This window comes from Abramis brama, assembly GCF_963993115.1.
Source record: "Abramis brama genome assembly, chromosome: 2".
In the NCBI taxonomy this organism is placed as follows: domain Eukaryota; kingdom Metazoa; phylum Chordata; class Actinopteri; order Cypriniformes; family Leuciscidae; genus Abramis; species Abramis brama.
The window spans coordinates 32,362,617-32,382,554 of NC_139964.1; the positions used below are offsets into that span (position 1 = coordinate 32,362,617).

At 37.6% G+C, this 19,938-nt stretch overlaps 1 protein-coding gene across 2 annotated transcripts in view; it reads right to left on the minus strand.

Moving 5' to 3' along the window:
- The window catches only part of pkn1a (protein kinase N1a), a 44,946-nt gene extending 25,297 nt beyond the window's left edge, over positions 1–19,649 (minus strand). Inside the window, exon 1 of one of the 2 annotated variants that reach the window (XM_084095075.1) lies at positions 18,971–19,649. In XM_084095075.1, the coding sequence (XP_083951201.1) occupies positions 18,971–18,991 (21 nt within the window). In that variant the 5' untranslated portion in view covers positions 18,992–19,649. Of the gene's footprint in view, positions 1–1,085; positions 1,346–18,970 lie in introns of those variants that run through there. The other variant, XM_084095073.1, reaches the window with a different exon arrangement.
- Positions 19,650–19,938: the final 289 nt, after the last annotated feature.

A 19,938-nucleotide genomic window follows, 5' to 3' on the forward strand; every position in this document is an offset into this window, starting at 1 on the left:
TTATTACATCATACTTAGACATGAATCAAGGAAATTCTCCAACAGCACCCAGAGGCTGACAGAAGTACCAGATCACTGCAAAAACATCCCTAAAAACTCTTCTGTGGGACTCTTTCTGTGACATGATGACATCAGCGCTAATTGATGTGGTTACAACGATACGACTTCAGCAACAATGGTTTAAGCCTACAACCACAGCATCCTTTCGACCATTTCGACCAAACGCAAGTCATCAGATCTCAACTGAGACAACATCTGAAGCCAACTCAGTGGGTTAGCTCACATGCATCAACTCTCACAAAGGACTAAAGAAGACCCAAGAGAGAGTGAGACAGGACATAAAGAGTGTCAGGCAGAGGAAAAGCATAAACAATGACAGAAGAACAGCACAAGGGAGAGTCATAGAGGAAGAGGGGGATGAGAGGAAATGACGTGATGCAACTCGCAAAGATATCAGATGTTGGGGGAGGGAGGGAGGACGCGGTCCACAAAGAAAACAAATGTCAGCCCACACAGGAAAAGTTTAACTCCTCGGGAACAAAAGAGAAACAAATAGAGAAATAGACAGGAACAACAGAAAATTTGAAATCCAAAGATGGTGTATTTTAAGGAAGTGCAAGTTGACATGTAAAGTATTGCAGCATTTCATATCAATAGTCAAAACTAAAAATATAAATCATTTTTAAAAGGAACTTTAAATGATTTAATTTAAAATGCATTATAATTATAAACATTCATATTTTATAATACATTTTACATATTTTTTATTCAAAATTATTTAAAGTGGCATATAAATGTATTTATATTTTTTTATTTTGAAATACAAAAAATAGATTTATGTAATACAATATTAATTTATTAGTTTAAAGTCACAAAACATTTCTTTAAACCGAAGAAAAACAAAATGGTTTATGCACAACGGATTTGCATTCTTGCACAACACGTTTCACATCACTTCAGCCATGGTACACTGACTATGAACTCACTGAAAAAGATCGACTCTAAGACTTTATGATAGAGCATGCTTCAAGAAAAACTCAGAGCCAGTTTACGATCAGGATTTGGGGCGTCTTTAGCAAGCCTACCACTTCTCTGGGTGTCTCTGGGTGTGTGATGTCGTCGTCGACGTCGTGCAGCTCTGTGAGGGATGTATTTCTTCCCTCCTCGTAAGCCATGTCACACCCTCTATCTCCCTGCGCTGTGATAAAGTCTGCTAATAAAATCTCCCTCTAAAGCGGCGGTCAGTCCACCTCGCCCCCCCGCCGTAAGCCTCTTTATCAAACCCACTTCACTTCATGAAACAACAGAGAGAGCTTCCCCCTCGACTAAAGAAATGCGAAAAAACGGAAACGATGTGGGGGTGAGACGCAGAAGGAGGAGAAAAAAAAGCAAAGCGACAGATTAAGTCAGTGAAAGAAAGTGTGAGTAAGCCCCACCCCTCAACTGCCTACCCTCTACAAGTCCATCTAAACTCTCTCCAGTCATGTTTGTGAGTGTGAGTGTGTGCATGTAGCGTAGTCTACTTGCAAACATGTTTACAAGGCATTATACAGAGACCATCATCTAAACAGAACGCTTGAAGTATGTCAGAGTCATTGAGGCCACAGGAAGAAAAGAAATGTCAAGGTTTTAGTATAATGAAGGTTTTGAGTCAGTTGCCACACTTTCATCTGAACTAATCTTTTAATAACTGTATGACACTTTACCCCCCCAAAAAACAGAATCAATTAGTGATAAAGAGTTGCAATACGGCGGAAAAAGTATGAGAATAGGGAAATCGAAAGATAAACAAAAAATGAGACCAAGCATGAGGATGCGAAAAAAGTGTAAGAAAGGGCATAATGGACAAATGGATGGTCACTTTTAAAGCCTATACAGTCCAGAAAAGGTCAAAAAACACAGTTGGTGTGTTAAATCATAATTCTAAGGGTGCTTTCGGCCAATAATAACTTTCTATAGTTTGATCTGTGGTCTCTATAAAGGCTGATCAGATGATGCAAAACTCGCAAGACATTTTTTAAATGCGAAGCTAAACTTGCTTCACTACATCCACCAGGTGTCTGAAAAGGACAATAAATTTGCAACGTCTTTACGGAGAGCGGAGACACTTCAACAACAGCAATGACAGCAAGAAACTATGGTTGTGATATTTTAGTGCATTTCTTTTCCTTCACAGCGGTGCACCCAAACTTAACGTCCAAATCAGCTAGAACAGTGATTGTCGTGAAATACTGTCAACTGTTGCTACACTGCAGGATTTTCTCGATAATAAAAAGTTATTAAAACAGCTTTAAGCCACGAAAGAGATACTGTTTCCCAAGCGACTTTCTGTGCACGCGCTCCGAGACAGAGCTGAACACGGACATGCAAAGTGAACTTTGATCTTCAGGTTTGCACCTAGATGGTTAAAAACACAGAGAAATGTGTCAAAATGCCCAGCTTGGTGAGTATTCACTCAAACACTGTCGGTTATGTCTTATGTGAACATAAACAGTTGGGAAATAAGTCACATGTGTAACAGTATATTGGATCTGTGCAAAAAGTGACAGGAGCCTAATAAACTAATAAACATTAATTATAATCAAACAACAAAACAAAAAAAGAAAATCACTCATTGCTTTTTAACAGATTTCCTATAGTAACTGGTTGAGCACAGTGCCAGCAATGTCAAGGTATTAAGTTAAATTCCCAGGGAACGTATACCTTGAGTGCATTGTAAACGCATAAATGTAAATCATATAAACCCACATCTGGTGTACGACAGTTCTACAAGGAGGACAGCAGGAAGACTCACACTCGGACACTGATTTCTATCTCTGGTGTATCAAAAGAACAGTGTGAGATTTGTTAGGAAAATACGTCCCAGGTGTGTAATACAGGTTGCTCTACCATTCTTGAACACCAGGGGCCGTGAACAGAACTGTTAAATGAAATAAGAGTAAAAGTGTCTGTTTGATATCAGTTTGCGGGAGGGACCTTCACTGATGTTACTTTGGAAGATTGTTGCTGTAATAATAACAGACTTTGTTTAAGACAGAATGCAGATACACAATTAGACATTAAAAGTCAGAAGAAATATTTTAAGGGGAGAAAAATATTGAGAGATATAACGGTCTATAAGTATAAAGCTAATAGCGGTGTGTGTGTGTGGGGGGGGGGGGGGTAAATGTCAACACATTTTTTTTCTAACTGGAGAGTTCACTGTAAACAATCAGATATTCCACTCCGCTTCTCTTCAGATCTGATTCCAGATGTCGTTCTGACACTTTTAAATGTTATAGTAACTGCGTCTTCAAAGCGTGTCTAAAAGCCCTGTGTTTGATGAAGATTTAACGGCATGATGTTGCCAACAAAAAAGAGCTCTGTATTCTGCATTTGTGGGGCGGGAAGATTGTTTAGGGTGTGTTACACACCATCTCTGAGTCACACTAGTTAAAAATCATAAAACAAGCTCCCAAAACTAAACACACACTAGATCATTAAAATAAACATGTTTATCCTGTTTGCAAACTGTTGTGCAAATACTTGAACTTACCATATCCATTTATATTACATTTGCATTTGGCTTTGGAAGTGCATGGACTATTGTACATATTCATCAGTGTTTTCCACAGGAATTGAACCCATGAATTTGATGCGGCACTTTTTTTTTAATTTATATATTTAAAAAGTACAAAATAAATAACTTTTAAGTTTTAAAAGTAAATAGAGAAAGCTGTTTATTTAATTCATGTTTAAAATGTAGTAGCAACAAGAAAACAATACATTTATAATAAATATTAATAATAATAATAATAATAATAATAATAATAATAGGTAACTAATATCACACTGTAATAATATAAAATAATAATATAATAAATATTTAGAGCTGCACAGTTATGACAAAGAGTTAACTATGTCCCTTAATATTGTAATTATTAATTTTGATGAACAGATTTTACACAAATATTCGTTTTAGATTTTATTTTTATGTTTGGTACATTATAATCAACAAAGCTATCCCTGCGTTAAAGTTACTTTGAGTGTCAGATGATGATCACTTTTTGAAATAAGAATGCGTGTCATGAATAAACATTTATGATAATGGAGGACACAGGACAGACATAAGTGCACCTCTGAACAGCACTTGTAGAAATTTGCCAAGACAACCCTAGTCTCAGCCTCAGACGTCACGCTCACAGACCGTTGGCTAAACGTCTGTCGCACAAGGCACACAAAATAGGAAACACTTTGGGAGTTTTGAAGTGGTCATCTGATTGGTTGAAATCTACATGATTTCCTGGAGATGTGTGCTGCGTTCATTAATGGTCCGCCTGGAAACAAAGCCGTAGTAGCAGTGCTGGATTTTCAAAAGTATGTGAAGTTCACGACACCATTGTTGCAGTAAACTTGCACAATGTTCTTGAATGAATAATTTATTAGATGCACGCTGTTCTGTTTATCATAGGGACATTTTCACGCCCCTAACCATGACAAATGAAAGCCACGATGGGAGTCCGGACCTTCTGCCTGTCAGTCTGAAGGTCTGGCTACGCGAGACTAAAATGAGCTCTTGTGCTGTTCGATCCAAAATATAACTGAGCAGTGCTCATTCTCAGGTCATGCTTACTTGAACACACACACACACACAGAGGGAGCTCTATTCAACTGCTGTGGCTCGTGAGAATGCCAGCGATTCTGAGCTCAGTAAAAGCCCTGAGGCCAAAAAAATGACTGTCCTTCCTTCTGTCTCTCTCTCTCTCTCTGCCCAGTCATGAGCTCTGAATTCATTTACCCTGGTTTCATCTGTAGCTGAACATTCGAAAAACGTTTACAATTTGAAGATAACTTGAGAGGGAGAGCAATACAGAATCCGTATGCAAGAGAGACAAAAACGGAGAGGGGTGTTACTGTGACAAAATACTGTGAGAATGAACAAAGGAAAGAGAGAAAGGGGGACACTAAAGAAGAAAACTAAATTCCAAAAGACAATATTCAAACTGGGATAAAAGTGTCCATGCAATCAAATTACGGGGGAAAAAATGCTTATTTTCAAAAATGTCGCTAGTCTGTGTGTTGCCTTAAAAAGTACTCAACTAATCAGTCTTAAAGTCGGCATGAAATGAAAATTCACCCTATCTATTTTCTAAATATGCATTGAGGAATTGTTGACAATATAATGTTTAAAATTCTTTTTACCTCATAATTTTGAATCAAAATGTCGTAACTCAGTCTTCCAGTGAGAACGACATGCTTGCTTCTCTCTGCAATAAAACACGGCCCTTTCATACAATCAACAGCAAGCTTGCATTCAAATCTGCCTCAATCCAGTCCAAGTTCCCCACCCAACATTTTTTCGGTTTCTGATAATCTGTTTTCATTCAGATGTTTGTCACAATAACGCCGTTTTCGCCTTTGTCGTCTTTTCACCTTTGTTGCCATTGGCTTTTGGCTTGCTTAGTTGGGGAAATTTAATTTAACATTTAATTTTATATTTAACAATAATATTGATCTGCCTGCATTGACAACAATATATGAGAACTGAACTGAGCTTCTCCAGAGCGGCTATATACAAAATAACTTTTTTACAACAAAAATGAAACATTTTGAATGAAAGTGAAGCAACGTAACTGATGCCATAGGTCACATGACAGTGACAACATGGCGGATGTAGTACGTCTGAATTTCATTCATACGATACTGAATGTACTTTAATGGTCACGAAACACGTTTCAAACCAAATGTAGTACCTACATGTAACAGTTTGTGATTTCGGACACAGCGACTATTTAAAAAAAGTAGAAATAAAAACTAGGTAAACTGGTTGACCTCAGTGACAGTAAAAAATGGGATGGAAATAAAAAGGAAGATATGTAAAAATTTAATAAATAAATAAATACAGTAAACAGAAGAGATATTTCCAGTGAAAAGCTTCACGGCCTCTTTACTACATATACACATAAAAACACACCGACACATCTGGAGCATTCTTGACATTCTTGTGTGGTGAGCGTTATTGTTTAGCGTCAGATTGATGAATAGAGACTGACGCCCACATACACAGGCCTATATCTAGATACATCCAAATCTATGCAGATTTTGGGGCAAGATCATATTGTCAGTATAGACACAGAATAAGTCTGATTGATTACTTCCCAAACTAATGGCTTTTTTATGTTAACAATATAATTTGATACACATTTTGTGTATGTGTGTGCGCGCACATGTGGCGGCAAAGAGTTCCTTAGGAGGTTTTCAGTGTGTTCATTATGGGTTGAGATGAATAGTGTGTGTGTGAGTGCACACTGAGTTCAAATGAATAGTTTCATTGTGGCATCATGAGGAAAAGGCCTTCTTAAATCTCTATTGTACTCACTCAAACTCAGACTGAGATATCATTGTGTAGTGGATTACACTAATACTCTTACAACTGTATTTGAGCTATCACTTTAAATAACTAGATAATAGCTTCCGAAACTGATTATCTTGCAGTCGATATATGAGCCCAAAGTTAACTGCCAGTGACTGCCATTTCAGAGGCTTTTATTTTACAAAAATAATATAAAGGAAGCGTGTAGGAAGTGGGTGTGAGATCATGGGTGTCCTGACTACATTGGGTCTCTTCGAACTGCAAGGAGTGGGGGAAATGTCAAAAGTGGAGGATCAGTCCAGGGTCAGTGGGTGAGAGGTGGCCCAGTTACACTGTACACAATTCAGAGGGCATTTTTTTCTGCACCACAACCTATTAAAATAATAATAGTAATTTTAAATATATATATATATATATTTTTAATTAGAAATAAATAGAAACAAAATGGTTTCCCAACATCTATATGAAAAATAGTATATGTAGAGGTTAGGTTATAGATTATTTTTTAACATGTTCTGAAGCCCAATCAAAACCAAACAAAATTTTGTAGGAAATAGTGTCATAAAGGGATAATTCACCTAAAAATGAAAATTCTGTAATTTACTCATCCTCATGTCATTCCAAACCTATATGCATTGTGATGCATTGGAAGACATTTTGAAGAATGTTAGAATTTTGGTGACAACTGACTTCCATTGTATGGACAAAAAACAAACAAACAGACATTTCTAAAAATATCATCTTTTAATTTCACGGAAGTTTATCATTTGCAAGCCTTGACAATTTAAATATTCAAGCGCAAGAAGACGCAAAAGAGAACTCAATTTAATAGTGCGAGATGTTTTTGAATGTACACATCCGAAGTGCGCGTCCAGAAAGCCGCTTCTCAAACAGCATGCGAATGCTGAATTGAGCTCTCTTTCAGGTCTTCTTGCGCTTGAACGGACATTTTCAAACAAAATTACGTCAAAAAATGCCAGTCATGGCGAGTATACTAATAAACAGTCTGTTATATCTTAAGTGAACATAAACGGTTGAGTAATAAAACGCATGTTTAACAGTATATTGGATCCGTGCAGCTCTTAAAGTGACAGCAGCCTAATAAACTTGCTGCTGTCTTTGTTTTAATGTTAATCAAAAGCAAAGGAGAAAAAAAAAAGAAAAAAAAAATCACTCACTGCTCTTGACTGAATAACTTTTGTAACTTTAATAAGGATTAATCCATATTTCATTTATACAGTGAAGACTATGCAGTGCTATTTTACAGTTGATTATTCATTTCCTCAACCTGAAAATTACTGTTGGAGTTGGACTTACCTGAAAAACATGAAAAGCAGAGTATGTTTGTTCTATTGTATTTGTGCTATTGCTGGCAATTTGATTATTTGTTCTTATTTTTTATTACTGACAGTTTACTTGTCTTTAGAGAATATTTGAAAGTTTGGCTAGTAGTTTTTGGTGTCACACAACCTTATGGTTATGGGTCAAAAATAACGAAGAAAATAACTAGGCCTATTTTATTTTATTTATTTATTAAATAAATTTAACCACTGGCCTGACTGGGCCAATAGAAATAAACCTTAGCACTGAGCCATGGGGGTGATTTCGGACACAGCCCATGTTTACAGTGAAGTGGTGAAAACCCAGGTGTTTCTTATCATCTGTTCTGAGTGGTGTCTTCGCTTCTATGCGGCTACTATGAGACACTTGTTGCATATTGCAGTGAGCTAGATAGATATTAGGCATGGTAAAACATGGTACTCGCGGAAAACCAAGAAAACGAGATTTAAACATAATGGGGCCTATTTTAACGATCTAAGCGCATGGTCTAAAGCAGGGGTCCCCAACCCCCGGGCCCAACCTCCGTGGGACATTTGGTACCGGGCCGCACAGAAATAATAAATAACTTACCGTATTTTCCGGACTATAAGTCGCTCCGGAGTATCGCATCAGTCAAAAAATGCGCCATGAAGAAGAAAAAACATATATAGCCTAAGTCGCACTGGACTATAAGTCGCATTTATTTAGAAATTTATTTCACACACACAAAAAAAAAAAAACAATGTTACAGACGGGACAGTTCTCCGTTACGGACGTGAGCGCTCTGAAAGCGGCACTGAAAGACTGCTTTAAAACTTTCACAGAGACCTCAAACAGAAAGCACAAAGCCTGTCTTTAAATTTAATTTCGTTTTGTATTAATTGTATCTTAATTTTAATCAATGTTTCATCAACCAATTGTCTGGATTTAATAAATAAGTAAATATATTAAAAAATAGATAATCACGACACGGAGGCGCCGGCGCGTGAGCTTGAGCTGGTCTCATAAATTAACCGAAACTCAGTGATAAGGTAGCCTACTTGCCTCACAGACCTGAGACATATATAGAAAGCTTGAAATGTCTACTTTTAAACAGAACAATTCAAAACGAAAGAAAACAGACTGCTCTCTGCTTATGTAATCCGTATGAAGTGTGCATTTCTCTCTGGCGCGTTCACTACATGCGAAGATCGCGAGTCAGCATCGTCAACTTCATCTTTCCAGCCGACACTGACATAACAAAAACTGGTTTATTAGTAAACAATTAAAATGTCTCCTGCTATATTTTACATATTCATAATCATTCATTTTGCCGGTTCGTTGTGACAGCTTTTAGGTGCTTTATTGGCAGCGCCACCCTTACATGTTACATGAACGCATCAGCACCGAAAACATGGAGATTTTTTTCTTTTGGGGGCATTTTGTTTGTGTTCAGGCTTTTAGGCGCGATGTTACGAGGACGCTGCTAATAAAGTTGCGAGTAGGCCTACATTGGATTCACGTTTATTATTATATTTAAAAAATACCCCCGTTTTTATGCCGGTCGTATAATTTTATTTTGTTGTATTTATCCGCCACACCTTAAAGGCCGGTCCGTGAAAATATTGTCTGATATTAAACTGGTCCGTGGCGCAAAAAAGGTTGGGGACCGCTGGTCTAAAGCGCCGGACGCAAGTGCACTTAGGGCATGTCCGAATCCACTTTTGCTAGTTTAACGACGGGAAAAATGGTCGGCGCATGGTCTAAAAAGGTCCCTATACTCTTAATGAGTAATGGGTGTGTTTTGGGCGTAACGTGAAATAAACCAACCAGAGTCTCATCCCCCATTCCCTTTAAAAGCCAGTTGCGCTCGTGCCATGGCGGATTCGCTATTTACATGACGGAATTTGCAAGCAGAAAGACTGAATGCGTCTCAAGAGTGCAAACGGATCTGCTCGTGCACGAGGTTAAAGCGCGCAAGCAGACCATCTACGGGACAAGCCGAATTCCACCATATCTTTGTGTACACAACATTAATCTTTTACATTGTTATCCTTTTATTTTTAATATTTGGCTTGTTTGTGTGCTGCTGCGCATCCCTGTGTGTGTAATAAGCAGAGTGTACGTGCGTAGTGGACACGCCTATAAGCGCACACTACTAACGTGCTTTTTAATTAACAAAAAAAATACTGCACCATTGACTTTAGACCAGGTTTCAGTTGGTCAATGGCGCAGTCTATTTCAGTTCCTCAAAATAGCAACACGCCAACAATGCGCCTGAACACCTCGTTTTCAGACCAGCACATAAATAGGTGCAAATGCATTGACTTCCATTGTATGGACTCACTGTGTTGAGCGGTATAACAATGATTAGTTTTCTGTCGATGAATGAATCCAAACAGTTGCTCGCCTGTCTAATAAAACACATAATATATTAACGTGTCTTCGGTGTTTCCATGTTTTCTACAAAACAAAACTTGGAAATTGAGGGTATGATGTTATTGATAGGCGACGCACAGACGTGGTCCGTGTCCTGGTTAAAATTGCGGATTTCTCTGGATTTAAACATTCTTGGAAACATTTGGGATAATGTGTACACAAGTCAACAAAATATATAACATCGTTCATACAAAATATAACATTTTAATACAAAAATCTTACATAGTGCCTTTAAAACACTACCAAGTGCAAAGGCCAATCAGATGTGTTTAAGTTAGTCCCAATCCCCTCAACACTTCTCAAAAAAGCTGAGTTTTTGTTGAGCGCGAGTTCTGCACACTCACGAATCCTTTCATAATAACCAACTAAGCATAAAACATGATGTCAAAAAGACATCAGCCCCACAGTGGCTATAGCACTCGGTATCTGTTTTCATTCAGTTACTTACTACTCTCCCATTGTGTGCAATAACATATGCAGTACTTTACTGCCTATTGTGCAATAACCTGTATGATCTGCTGTGAAAGATCTGTGCAATACTTGACTGCTCACTACTTGTGCCAATAGCACGCAAAACAATGCAACACTTACGTCTCTTCTGTTATATGCCACAACTGTGCAATAAGTGTGCAATAGTCAATACTCCACACGGCTTTTGTACTTTAGACTTAATTTGCACTACTGCCTTGACCGAACTTGTTTTGTATTGTATTGGCTTAGGTAATTTTACTTAAGACCATATATATATATATATATATATATATATATATATATATATTTCTTACAGTGCTTTGTGCCCTATTTTTACAGACTTTTTTACAGTGTATTTTTCATGCTGCTAAATACACACTGCAAAGTTTCTGAATTGAAAACCATATTTAAATGCGCAGTTGAATCCGATAGATGAGCTGAGCTGCTTTTCCACCAACAGGCCAAGCGGTTTTAAGAACGGTAAGGAGCGGTTCCGGTTATATTTCCTCTTGAGATTGGTTGGGCACGGCACCATTACAAACCGTCCTCAGCCTGGAATAATCAGAACGGCTGGCTAACCACGCTGGTTAAATGCTGCATTGCCACTCAGGATTGGTCACTTAATAGTTTCTCTGTAACTGGCCAAGCGTGTTATTTGAGTGAAGTTAACCTTAAGTTAATAATAAAATTGAAAGAAATATCTGATCATCATCAGTGACAATCAATGGAGAGCTTACATATCACTTATTTATAAAGCTTGAATGATCGGGATCGGCCATTCATGATGACAAGAAATCGGTAGTTGGTGTCGGCTGCAAAAATCCTGATCCTAGGTATAGGTTAGTATAGGATATAGTATAAATTATAGGGGTGTAACAATATATCGTTTCACAATATATCGCAATACAAAATTGCAACAATATGTATCGTGGATAGTTCACCCAAAATAAAAATTACCCTGTGAGAAAAAATTTACGTTTTCAGAGTCAGTACTACATTAAACTACAATATATTATGTTGATTGAATATAATGTATAATAATGGGGGAATGTTAGTGGGTCCTGATAATGCCAAATGTCTTGTTACCAGTAAAAAGTGGCCTATTATTTTAAATATATCTAGCCAGTGACAGAGTGCAAGCATATTCGTCTAAAATAATTCTGTATTTTCAGGTTCAGAATCATGAATATATTTATTCTGGTGTCACCATTGTCCAAGCCTGTTCATTTACACCCACAATGTTATATCAAATTTAGCATTTAATCAACAGTACATTTTTTCTTAACCTTTTATCATATGTCTTGGAGTATCGCAATAATATCTTATCGTGAGTTCAGTATCGTGATATGTATCGAATCGTGAAATTAGGGTATCGTTACACCCCTAATAAATTATGGTTCAACATGTTCTTGAACATAATACAAACCGAACAATTTTTTGCAGGAAACAAGTGTATAAAAGGAATAGTTCACCTAAAAATCACCTCATCCTCATGTTGTTCCAAACTGTGCATGTATTTTTTTTTTTAAATAAGGCAATCTAGATAATAATAATAATAATGTGCTTGCTAATGTTTTGAAGGCATGTAGATGTACAACTGCTCTTGGAATAATTAAAAAAAAAAATTCAATTGATTACTAAATTACTAAAAACAAAATGACTGGCGCTTCAATGACTAATATATTTTGAACTACTTTAAAAGTTTACTTCTATCTGTCTTATAAAGTCTAAGATCTCTCGTTAATGAATTAGTACGACACCTAGATTCCCCAAATTAAAGGGCCGAGCTAATTAAAGCGCTTTGTGCCTGTTCTACCACCCTCCTGTGAGACAGTATCCTGTGACATCACTAATCATAGTTGCTACGGCAGCAGTTGTCCTGGAAACCTGGTTGCAAACACCTGTCTGTGACCACTCCCAATGTCTCCCATTCGCATTACAACACAAGCTGATCGAATCTATATAACAGTAGATGTGAGTGTTTGATAAATGTCTAAAAATAACCAGGAAGCAGAGTATATCCGTCATGTTTCAAATCCACGGAATGTTTATAATGCATTTGCATTAAACACAAGCCTTCCTTGTGCAAACCAACTGATCCTATTAGTGAATAAAAAAAAACCATGATCAGCTAAACAAAGGATTGTATGTCACTGTTACTCTACTGCAATGTATCCCTTTTATTATGTGTGTGTGTGTGTGTGTGTGTGTGTGTGAATGAGGAAATCAGTACATCTCTTCCTGGAGTGGATCATTATGGCTGTAGTTTATTGCTCCATTTTAAAGGTTATCTAAGATTGTATGAATAATGGGATTGTTGAAAGAATAGTAGCCGCTAGTGTATCTCACACAGATACAGTATTATATAGACTAAGTACCCTGTAAAATACCAGACCCACCCAGAGTCAGGGGACTCTAAGACACACTGACCTGGAGAAGTTCTCTCTTTCTTAAATACACAGATGAATAGACATGCGCACACACGTGGTCGTGTACACAAACACAGGAAAGAGTGTGCACATCCTTCTTTCTAATGTGACAGACGCAGAAAAAAAGAAGCTTTTTTCTTTCATATATCATATATCAAGTATTTTCAAAAACGTTGCTTCTCCATTCCCACTTTCTGTGTTATATAAATAGTACAATTTTATAAAAAGAATTTTATAAAGTTTGTGTGTAAATATTCAAGATTATATTCTCATCTGTTAGGAGTATGACCTCAAAGGCGCCGTGATGTAAAAGCGTCATTTAGATTTTGAAAATAAAAATACAATAAATCCTAAAGCTAAATCTAATCCATCAATCAACCATAGTTTATTTGCTCTTTTTTCCTGACCATATACAAAAATCTTTTCTGCTTAACAGAATGATTCAGAAAGCTAAAATGATAATCTTATCAGGGACATAACACAGGGAAACCCCCCCCCCAAATTCAAGCTCAAATTCAGTGTATTCTCTCAGAGCAATCCGATCTCCGAAGAGAGTGCCTGAAACCCTGAATCCTAAATTGAGCCTGGAAATCCAAGAGAGCTGTGGGAGTGACGGAGAGCTGACCGGTCTGATAAAGGGAGAGACAGACAGAGAAAGGGGAATTTTGGAGTTAAGGGTGGGGGGGGGGAGCAGTAGAGCAGCTGGTGTTTCACAAAGAGGAAGGGGGAAGAGAGAAGAGATAGAAGCAAAGAGAGAGAGAGATTACAGGCGCTACTACACCCTGCGGATCAGTTTACAACACCCTAACTGTTGCATGCTCTCTCAGACAAAGAGCAACAGGACAGTGTGGATGGGAGGGGAGGATGTGTCTCTCTGCAGAGTATGCTGGCTTTCACAGCATTAAATATTCATCACTCTGGGATGTATTAACAGGATGGCATCCAAATAAATGATTTCACGGGGCGGGCCGAATTGAGATTCTTGCATTGAATCAGGAAACTGTGTTTTTTAAGTGCTTTATAAAAATCGGAGATTAGCATAACAATAGAACATTAATTTAACACACAGAGAGAGAACAAAGTCTAATCGTGTACATTAGTGACATTTCGTCCTGAATAACAAATCAAGTAGTTAAACCACAATGAACAATTAGATCAAGAGAATGAGAGAGAATTTACACAGCGATTGAGTACTTCGCATCAAGATCAATGTATGGAGGACTAGCCCAAGGCACTGAAATAATGAAAGTGTGGTTTTAGTAATGGAACAGTTATGCAAGCTGCACTAATGCTTCAGAACGTTGGATAATGAGTAGAACTCATCATGGACACAGAACTGATGACGTCACAATGGGGAGGAGCTGGAATTAGGAAAAAAAAGGGGGCTTTGGAACACATGGCCAGAGTTTGCCTTTATGAGGTCATGAGAAAATGCAGCTGTTTTACACTTGGGGGGAAAAAAATGGGGAGGGAAGCGATCGAGTTTCTGAACCACCCATCAAAGTTATTAAACCAGCTGTTGATTAGCTTAAAAACAGGAATACGCCAGACCAGTATGCTCTTCACTGGAGATCATGCACCGATATTACAATTCTAGTTGATACAGATAAGCCGATAAATTATTTTCATGGTATAACCAATAAATTTATAAATTGTAGACTAAATTCTTGTGCAATGAGGGCTAGACCATACCAATATGAGGGCCTCCAACAACCCTTCACTCATGAGAACGCAGCAATTAGCAAACAATGACAATCAAATCAACTTTAATCAATTGACAACAAGGGTAATATAAATGTAAAACTAGAGGAAGCAAACATGCACAATAAAATATCCAATAGCAACCAATACTGGTAAGATAAAAAAAAGCTCAAGCTACATGTGAACATGAACACTGGGGAACAGCCCTTATAATGACTTATATTGTCAGTATTTTTTCACATATTTTACATTATTACAGGTCCTCACTCCCCAGTCTGGTTGAATGCGTCGTTTTCGATGAAGCCCCTCCTTCCGAAATACGAAATGTGCTGTGATTGGTTAGCTGGCCCAGTGTGTTGTGATTGGCAGTGCTTAGTGCGTGTTCGGGAAATGTCCTGCCTCTCCACAACTGGGAGTTCTTTTCTAGTGTAAATATTAACGATGGCATCAATTTCAAACCATTTCGGTGAACAGTCTTAGAAAAGCAAGAGCTTACAAAAGCTACAGTAAACACTACATCAATACTGTAATGTTAGTTAGCAGGCTAGCAGAGGCAAAGCTTTGCCCTTCGTTTACATCATAGCTATATAACAACTTATGAGCTTATAATTGGAACTGTATATTTAAAACGACTACAAATAATAATACAAGTTGTGATCCATTAACAACAGATTGTCTTGACAAAATGGTAATGGCTACGTCTTTCAGGAGAAGCTTTTGTGCATACAGCCTGCATTGTACTCTCTTCTGGAAGTTGTTCTCCGTAAAATGTGGAGCGCACAGACAAACGTTGAGGTTATAATGTTCAGGAACAGTGTTAAAAATATATTTCAACCTCTCCAAGTTTGTTAACCCTAGGACAAACTTTTTCCAGCGACAACAACTCTTCCTCTTCTCTAAAGCTGCCCAAGAGGGCCTCACCCCTTTGTTGCATGTTCCTGGGGGCAGGGTTTATGTCAATTTTAGGGTTTGTGATGTCACCAACCCAGGAAGAAGCTCGTTGTAGTCCCTACCAGAATTTGTTGTAGTCCTTAAAAAAGTGATTTCAGCAAAAGAAAATATCTCCCTTTGCATTGAACTTCGAGCGTCGTAACTTTGCAAATGTGGTTTATGCTCAAACAGCAACATGACACACTAACTAAAGTTAAAAAAGTGAAATCATAATCAAGGACCCCTTTAAATAATAAAAAAAACACAAAAGGCAAAAAAAAAAAAAAAAAAACACAAAGAAGCAAATGTTACCCCTCAGCAACAGTATTGAGAGATGGATATTTACATAAACCAACAGATAAATTCAAGTTAGTCCAATCCAGGTGGTCAACACAAACATGACAGCAGCGAGTCACCAGTACACACACACACACACACACTAGGGGTCAGTAAATAGGCTGAGGGTGTGGCGGTAGAGCACAACATGAAGTCAATGGTGAATACGATCTGGAGCTGTGGTAACACAATGGAGTCCATTATGCCTGAGCATCAGTCTCTACCCTCATGATCCCCTCCAAAACTGCACAATCAGCCAAACACATCTCAGCAAAACACATCTCAGCCAATCAGATCTCAGCAATAACTTTTCTGGCAAACAGAAATGCAGACAGACACTGACAAGTGCGCTCTTCTTGGCAAGCTCATCTTTGAGCATCCTCGCCAAATCAAATCCAAATGTTAGACTGTAATAAAACAAAAACAACATACTCTTTCTTATCACACTCTTAAAAATAAAGCACTGATTTTTAGCACGGATGGTCCTTCAGATTATTAAAATGTTCTTCAAAGTAAGAAAATAATTACTCTTTTAAGAACTGTGCACTAAATGGTTCTTCTGCGGCATCGCTGCCAAAAAAAAAAAAAAAAAAAAAAAAAAAAAAAAAACTTCCTGAAACTTTACATTCAAGAACACCAAAAATACAGTTTCTTTTTTTGGGGGGGGGGGAAGACTATAGGCTAATTCATTCATGAGTTGTTTTGAGTCTGACTTTGGTTTGGTTTTGGTTCACAAAACTAATCAGAACAATTTGTTAGTGGATCAGACTCAACCAGAGTTTAAGTTCTTGAGTGACTAAATGTATGGGGGGGTGAACTACTTTAACCCACTGTGTTCATTGCACTAAAACTGCTTACTAGATAAAATTAACTTCCAATTTCCATTGATACAAAATGAAACCAAACATACACCTTATTCTATAGACCTACATACAGGCGCATCGATTTACTGATGGTATGTACTTATTGACAAAAACAATACGCAACTGTGTTAAAAGCCAGTGAAGTGAAGACAGGACAGCAAAAAGGGAATTAACCTACTCTTCAAACCCCATTAAGCAGGTCTAATGCGTAGAGGGCTGGGAACTTACTTAATAAAACACACAGATACACAACATGAGTTCACAGGGATAAGGCTTTGCGGAACATGCTAGCCAAGCACATAACATTAAGTTCTATCAGCTCCATCTGTGAACTGATAATCTAGCGAGCAAATAAACTGTTAGGTTGTTAGGTTGCGATGCATCTGTGTGCAGAATCGCCTGCTGTGAGGATAAGACAGATAAGATCATTGCATCTCAATTTGAAACTTGAGGGCTCTCTCAACAAAACAAAAACAAAAATGATGCTCATTATGTGAATCAGCTGTTGTCATTCAGTCGCTGACATAATCACATTCACATTCCTGATGATGACTGTTCTTGCTTAGTCATCCCATGTGTGGACACGAGCGTGTGCATGAGGCTATGTCCACATTGTTAGTTGTAACCATACAGGAGATGCTTCATGAAACGGAAAATATGCGTAGGAGTCGGACTATGACTTTGTTGGTGTTTTCAATGTTGTCTGCAAGTATCTGGTCACTTATGACAACAAACAATCATTCACATTCAGCAACATTACACAAATAACTACAAAAAGGCTTAAATTGGGAAAACAGTGGTGGCCTTAAAGAAGCTTTAAAAGATTAAAGTGCAGTAGATGCATTAACTGGACTAGTGAAAGTCAATGAATCAGCCAGAATGATTAATCTGCCAATACTCGGTCAGTTTCAGCATATTATCCAAATAAATGATTTATTAATGGAAGGGTTCTCCCTTTTTTCAGATTAAAAATCGATTTTGTTTCAAAACTGTATGACTTTCTTTTTTCTGTGGAACATAAAAGATATTTTGAGAAATGTTTTTTTTTTTTTCATACCATAGAAGTCAACGGTGACCAAAAGAGGTTGCCGACATTCTTTAAAATATCTTTGTGTTCCACAAAATAAAGAAAATTATACAGGTTTAAAAAATGATGACAGAACTTTTATTTTGGGGTGAATTACTCTTTAAAGCATGAATGTAAAAATTGCATCAATTTGCATCAATTTTTACCACATGAAATGCACTATACATATTTTTATTCAATTACAAAAAAATGAATTGAAAACAGAAATTATTTTTTACAAAATAGTGAAAAGGAAACAAAAAAGAACCCTTCGGTTAAATCGAATAAATTGGTTATTCGGATAATCTGCTGAAAATTCCTAAATATCCTTGGTTCAGTCTGTCTGATATATCGACTATCACTAACCCAGTTAATGGTGCTATATGTTGCTCTTTTAAAGCTTCTTGTTGAACATTTGTTTTAAAATGCTTTTGACATTTTTCCCAAATAATCTGGTCAGCATATGTGCCCATTTTACATAACACAAGTGTGCTGGCTTACATTTAATAGACCATGAAAAGAAATACACATAAAACATTTCTTTAAACACTTTCCATAAGTCATAAAAGACTATCTATACAAGGCCTAAACTTAGTCTTCATTTTACTTGCTTTAGTTCAGTAAAATCTTGTGTTAACAATTCGCTGGCACACCACAACGAGAAAACATAAATATTGGTGTTTAAAACAGAGCAGGTCTAAAACAACCCAAGCTCAACAGGGTTTTCCAAATGAACTGCAGTATATTTAGTGTACAACCCAAACATTTTGACTTGTGTTTAGCCACCACAAATGTCTCTTTACACCATAATGGAGGAGAAATGGCCCCTCAGATGAAGGGTGGATGGGGGACTCCATCGCTTTAGAGATAAACTCAAATCATTCTTCCATTCAGATGAGCTTTCGAAGTAAAAGTGAATGCATCTCATGGGTCTTAAGAGCAACTGTATTGTCTGCCACCCAAATCCATGGGATTATATTGGTATAATAAAACACGTGAGGGGTTTTAGGATCTAACTAGAAGGGTGCAATACTCTAACTGTACATTTTTGAGGGGTTTATTCTGTAATAAGCAGTCAACTTACTTGGATGGAGTCATTTGCCATGGTTGTATCTGGATTGGCGTTTGTATCAGGACACCCAATTTGTCGTTCCTCCTCTTCCTAGATTCTCAATGATCGCCGCCAAACAATGTCAGCTCTCAATGCAACCGTTTAAGATCCAGCAGCGGTTGAACGACTTATTAAAACTCTGTGCATATAATAAATGCTGTTTCATCACTGTCAGACCTGATGCAGGTTGTCATCTGGACAAAACCGAAGCTTCGAAAAATCCTTCAATTTAAAATAAAACAACTGCATGTAAAACATGATATAAAAGCATTAGCTACATAAATGGCAACGTTCAATCAAACTATAATCTGGCATATCGACAGCTTGCAGTTAAGTTGCATGTATTTTTCCATGATAGCGCCCTAAAATAGTTCTTCTGGTGGAGCTCGTTACAGATGCATACATGTACCGCAATGGTCAGGGTAACTGGTCAAAAGAGTTGAGCTTTTCTTCTTCATCTGAAAACACCAACGCGTATATTCAGTTCAACAGCTAGCTCATTATCAAACAAGGCCCGAAGTGTTCACATTCACAGCCGGTGAATAATACAACAATCCGCTCCTCTGGAAAAAGATACGGTCGCCGCTCTCCAGTGTGTTCCTCGCGCGCCAGTGATGAGGCTCGTGTACTCTCTCCGAGTCCGGGCGCGAGCATTGTGGACGCAGGCAGTGCGCCGGTTGCGCGCTCCTGCGGGTCACGTGATCTCGCATTGTGTTCACAAGCAAATGAATTTGGTTTCATCACTCCCTCGTGGCAAACAACATTTCCAGCTGTTGATTCACACCACAAAATATATATGTTCAAAGCTTACAGCGGTTAACAAATCTGTATTTTAAATAAAAAGTCGTATGTTACTTTGACAAACATTTAAGCTTTTAAAATGAGTGTCTTTCAACTAAGACTAAATTTACTTTAAAAAAAATTAAGGCTAAGATATTGTA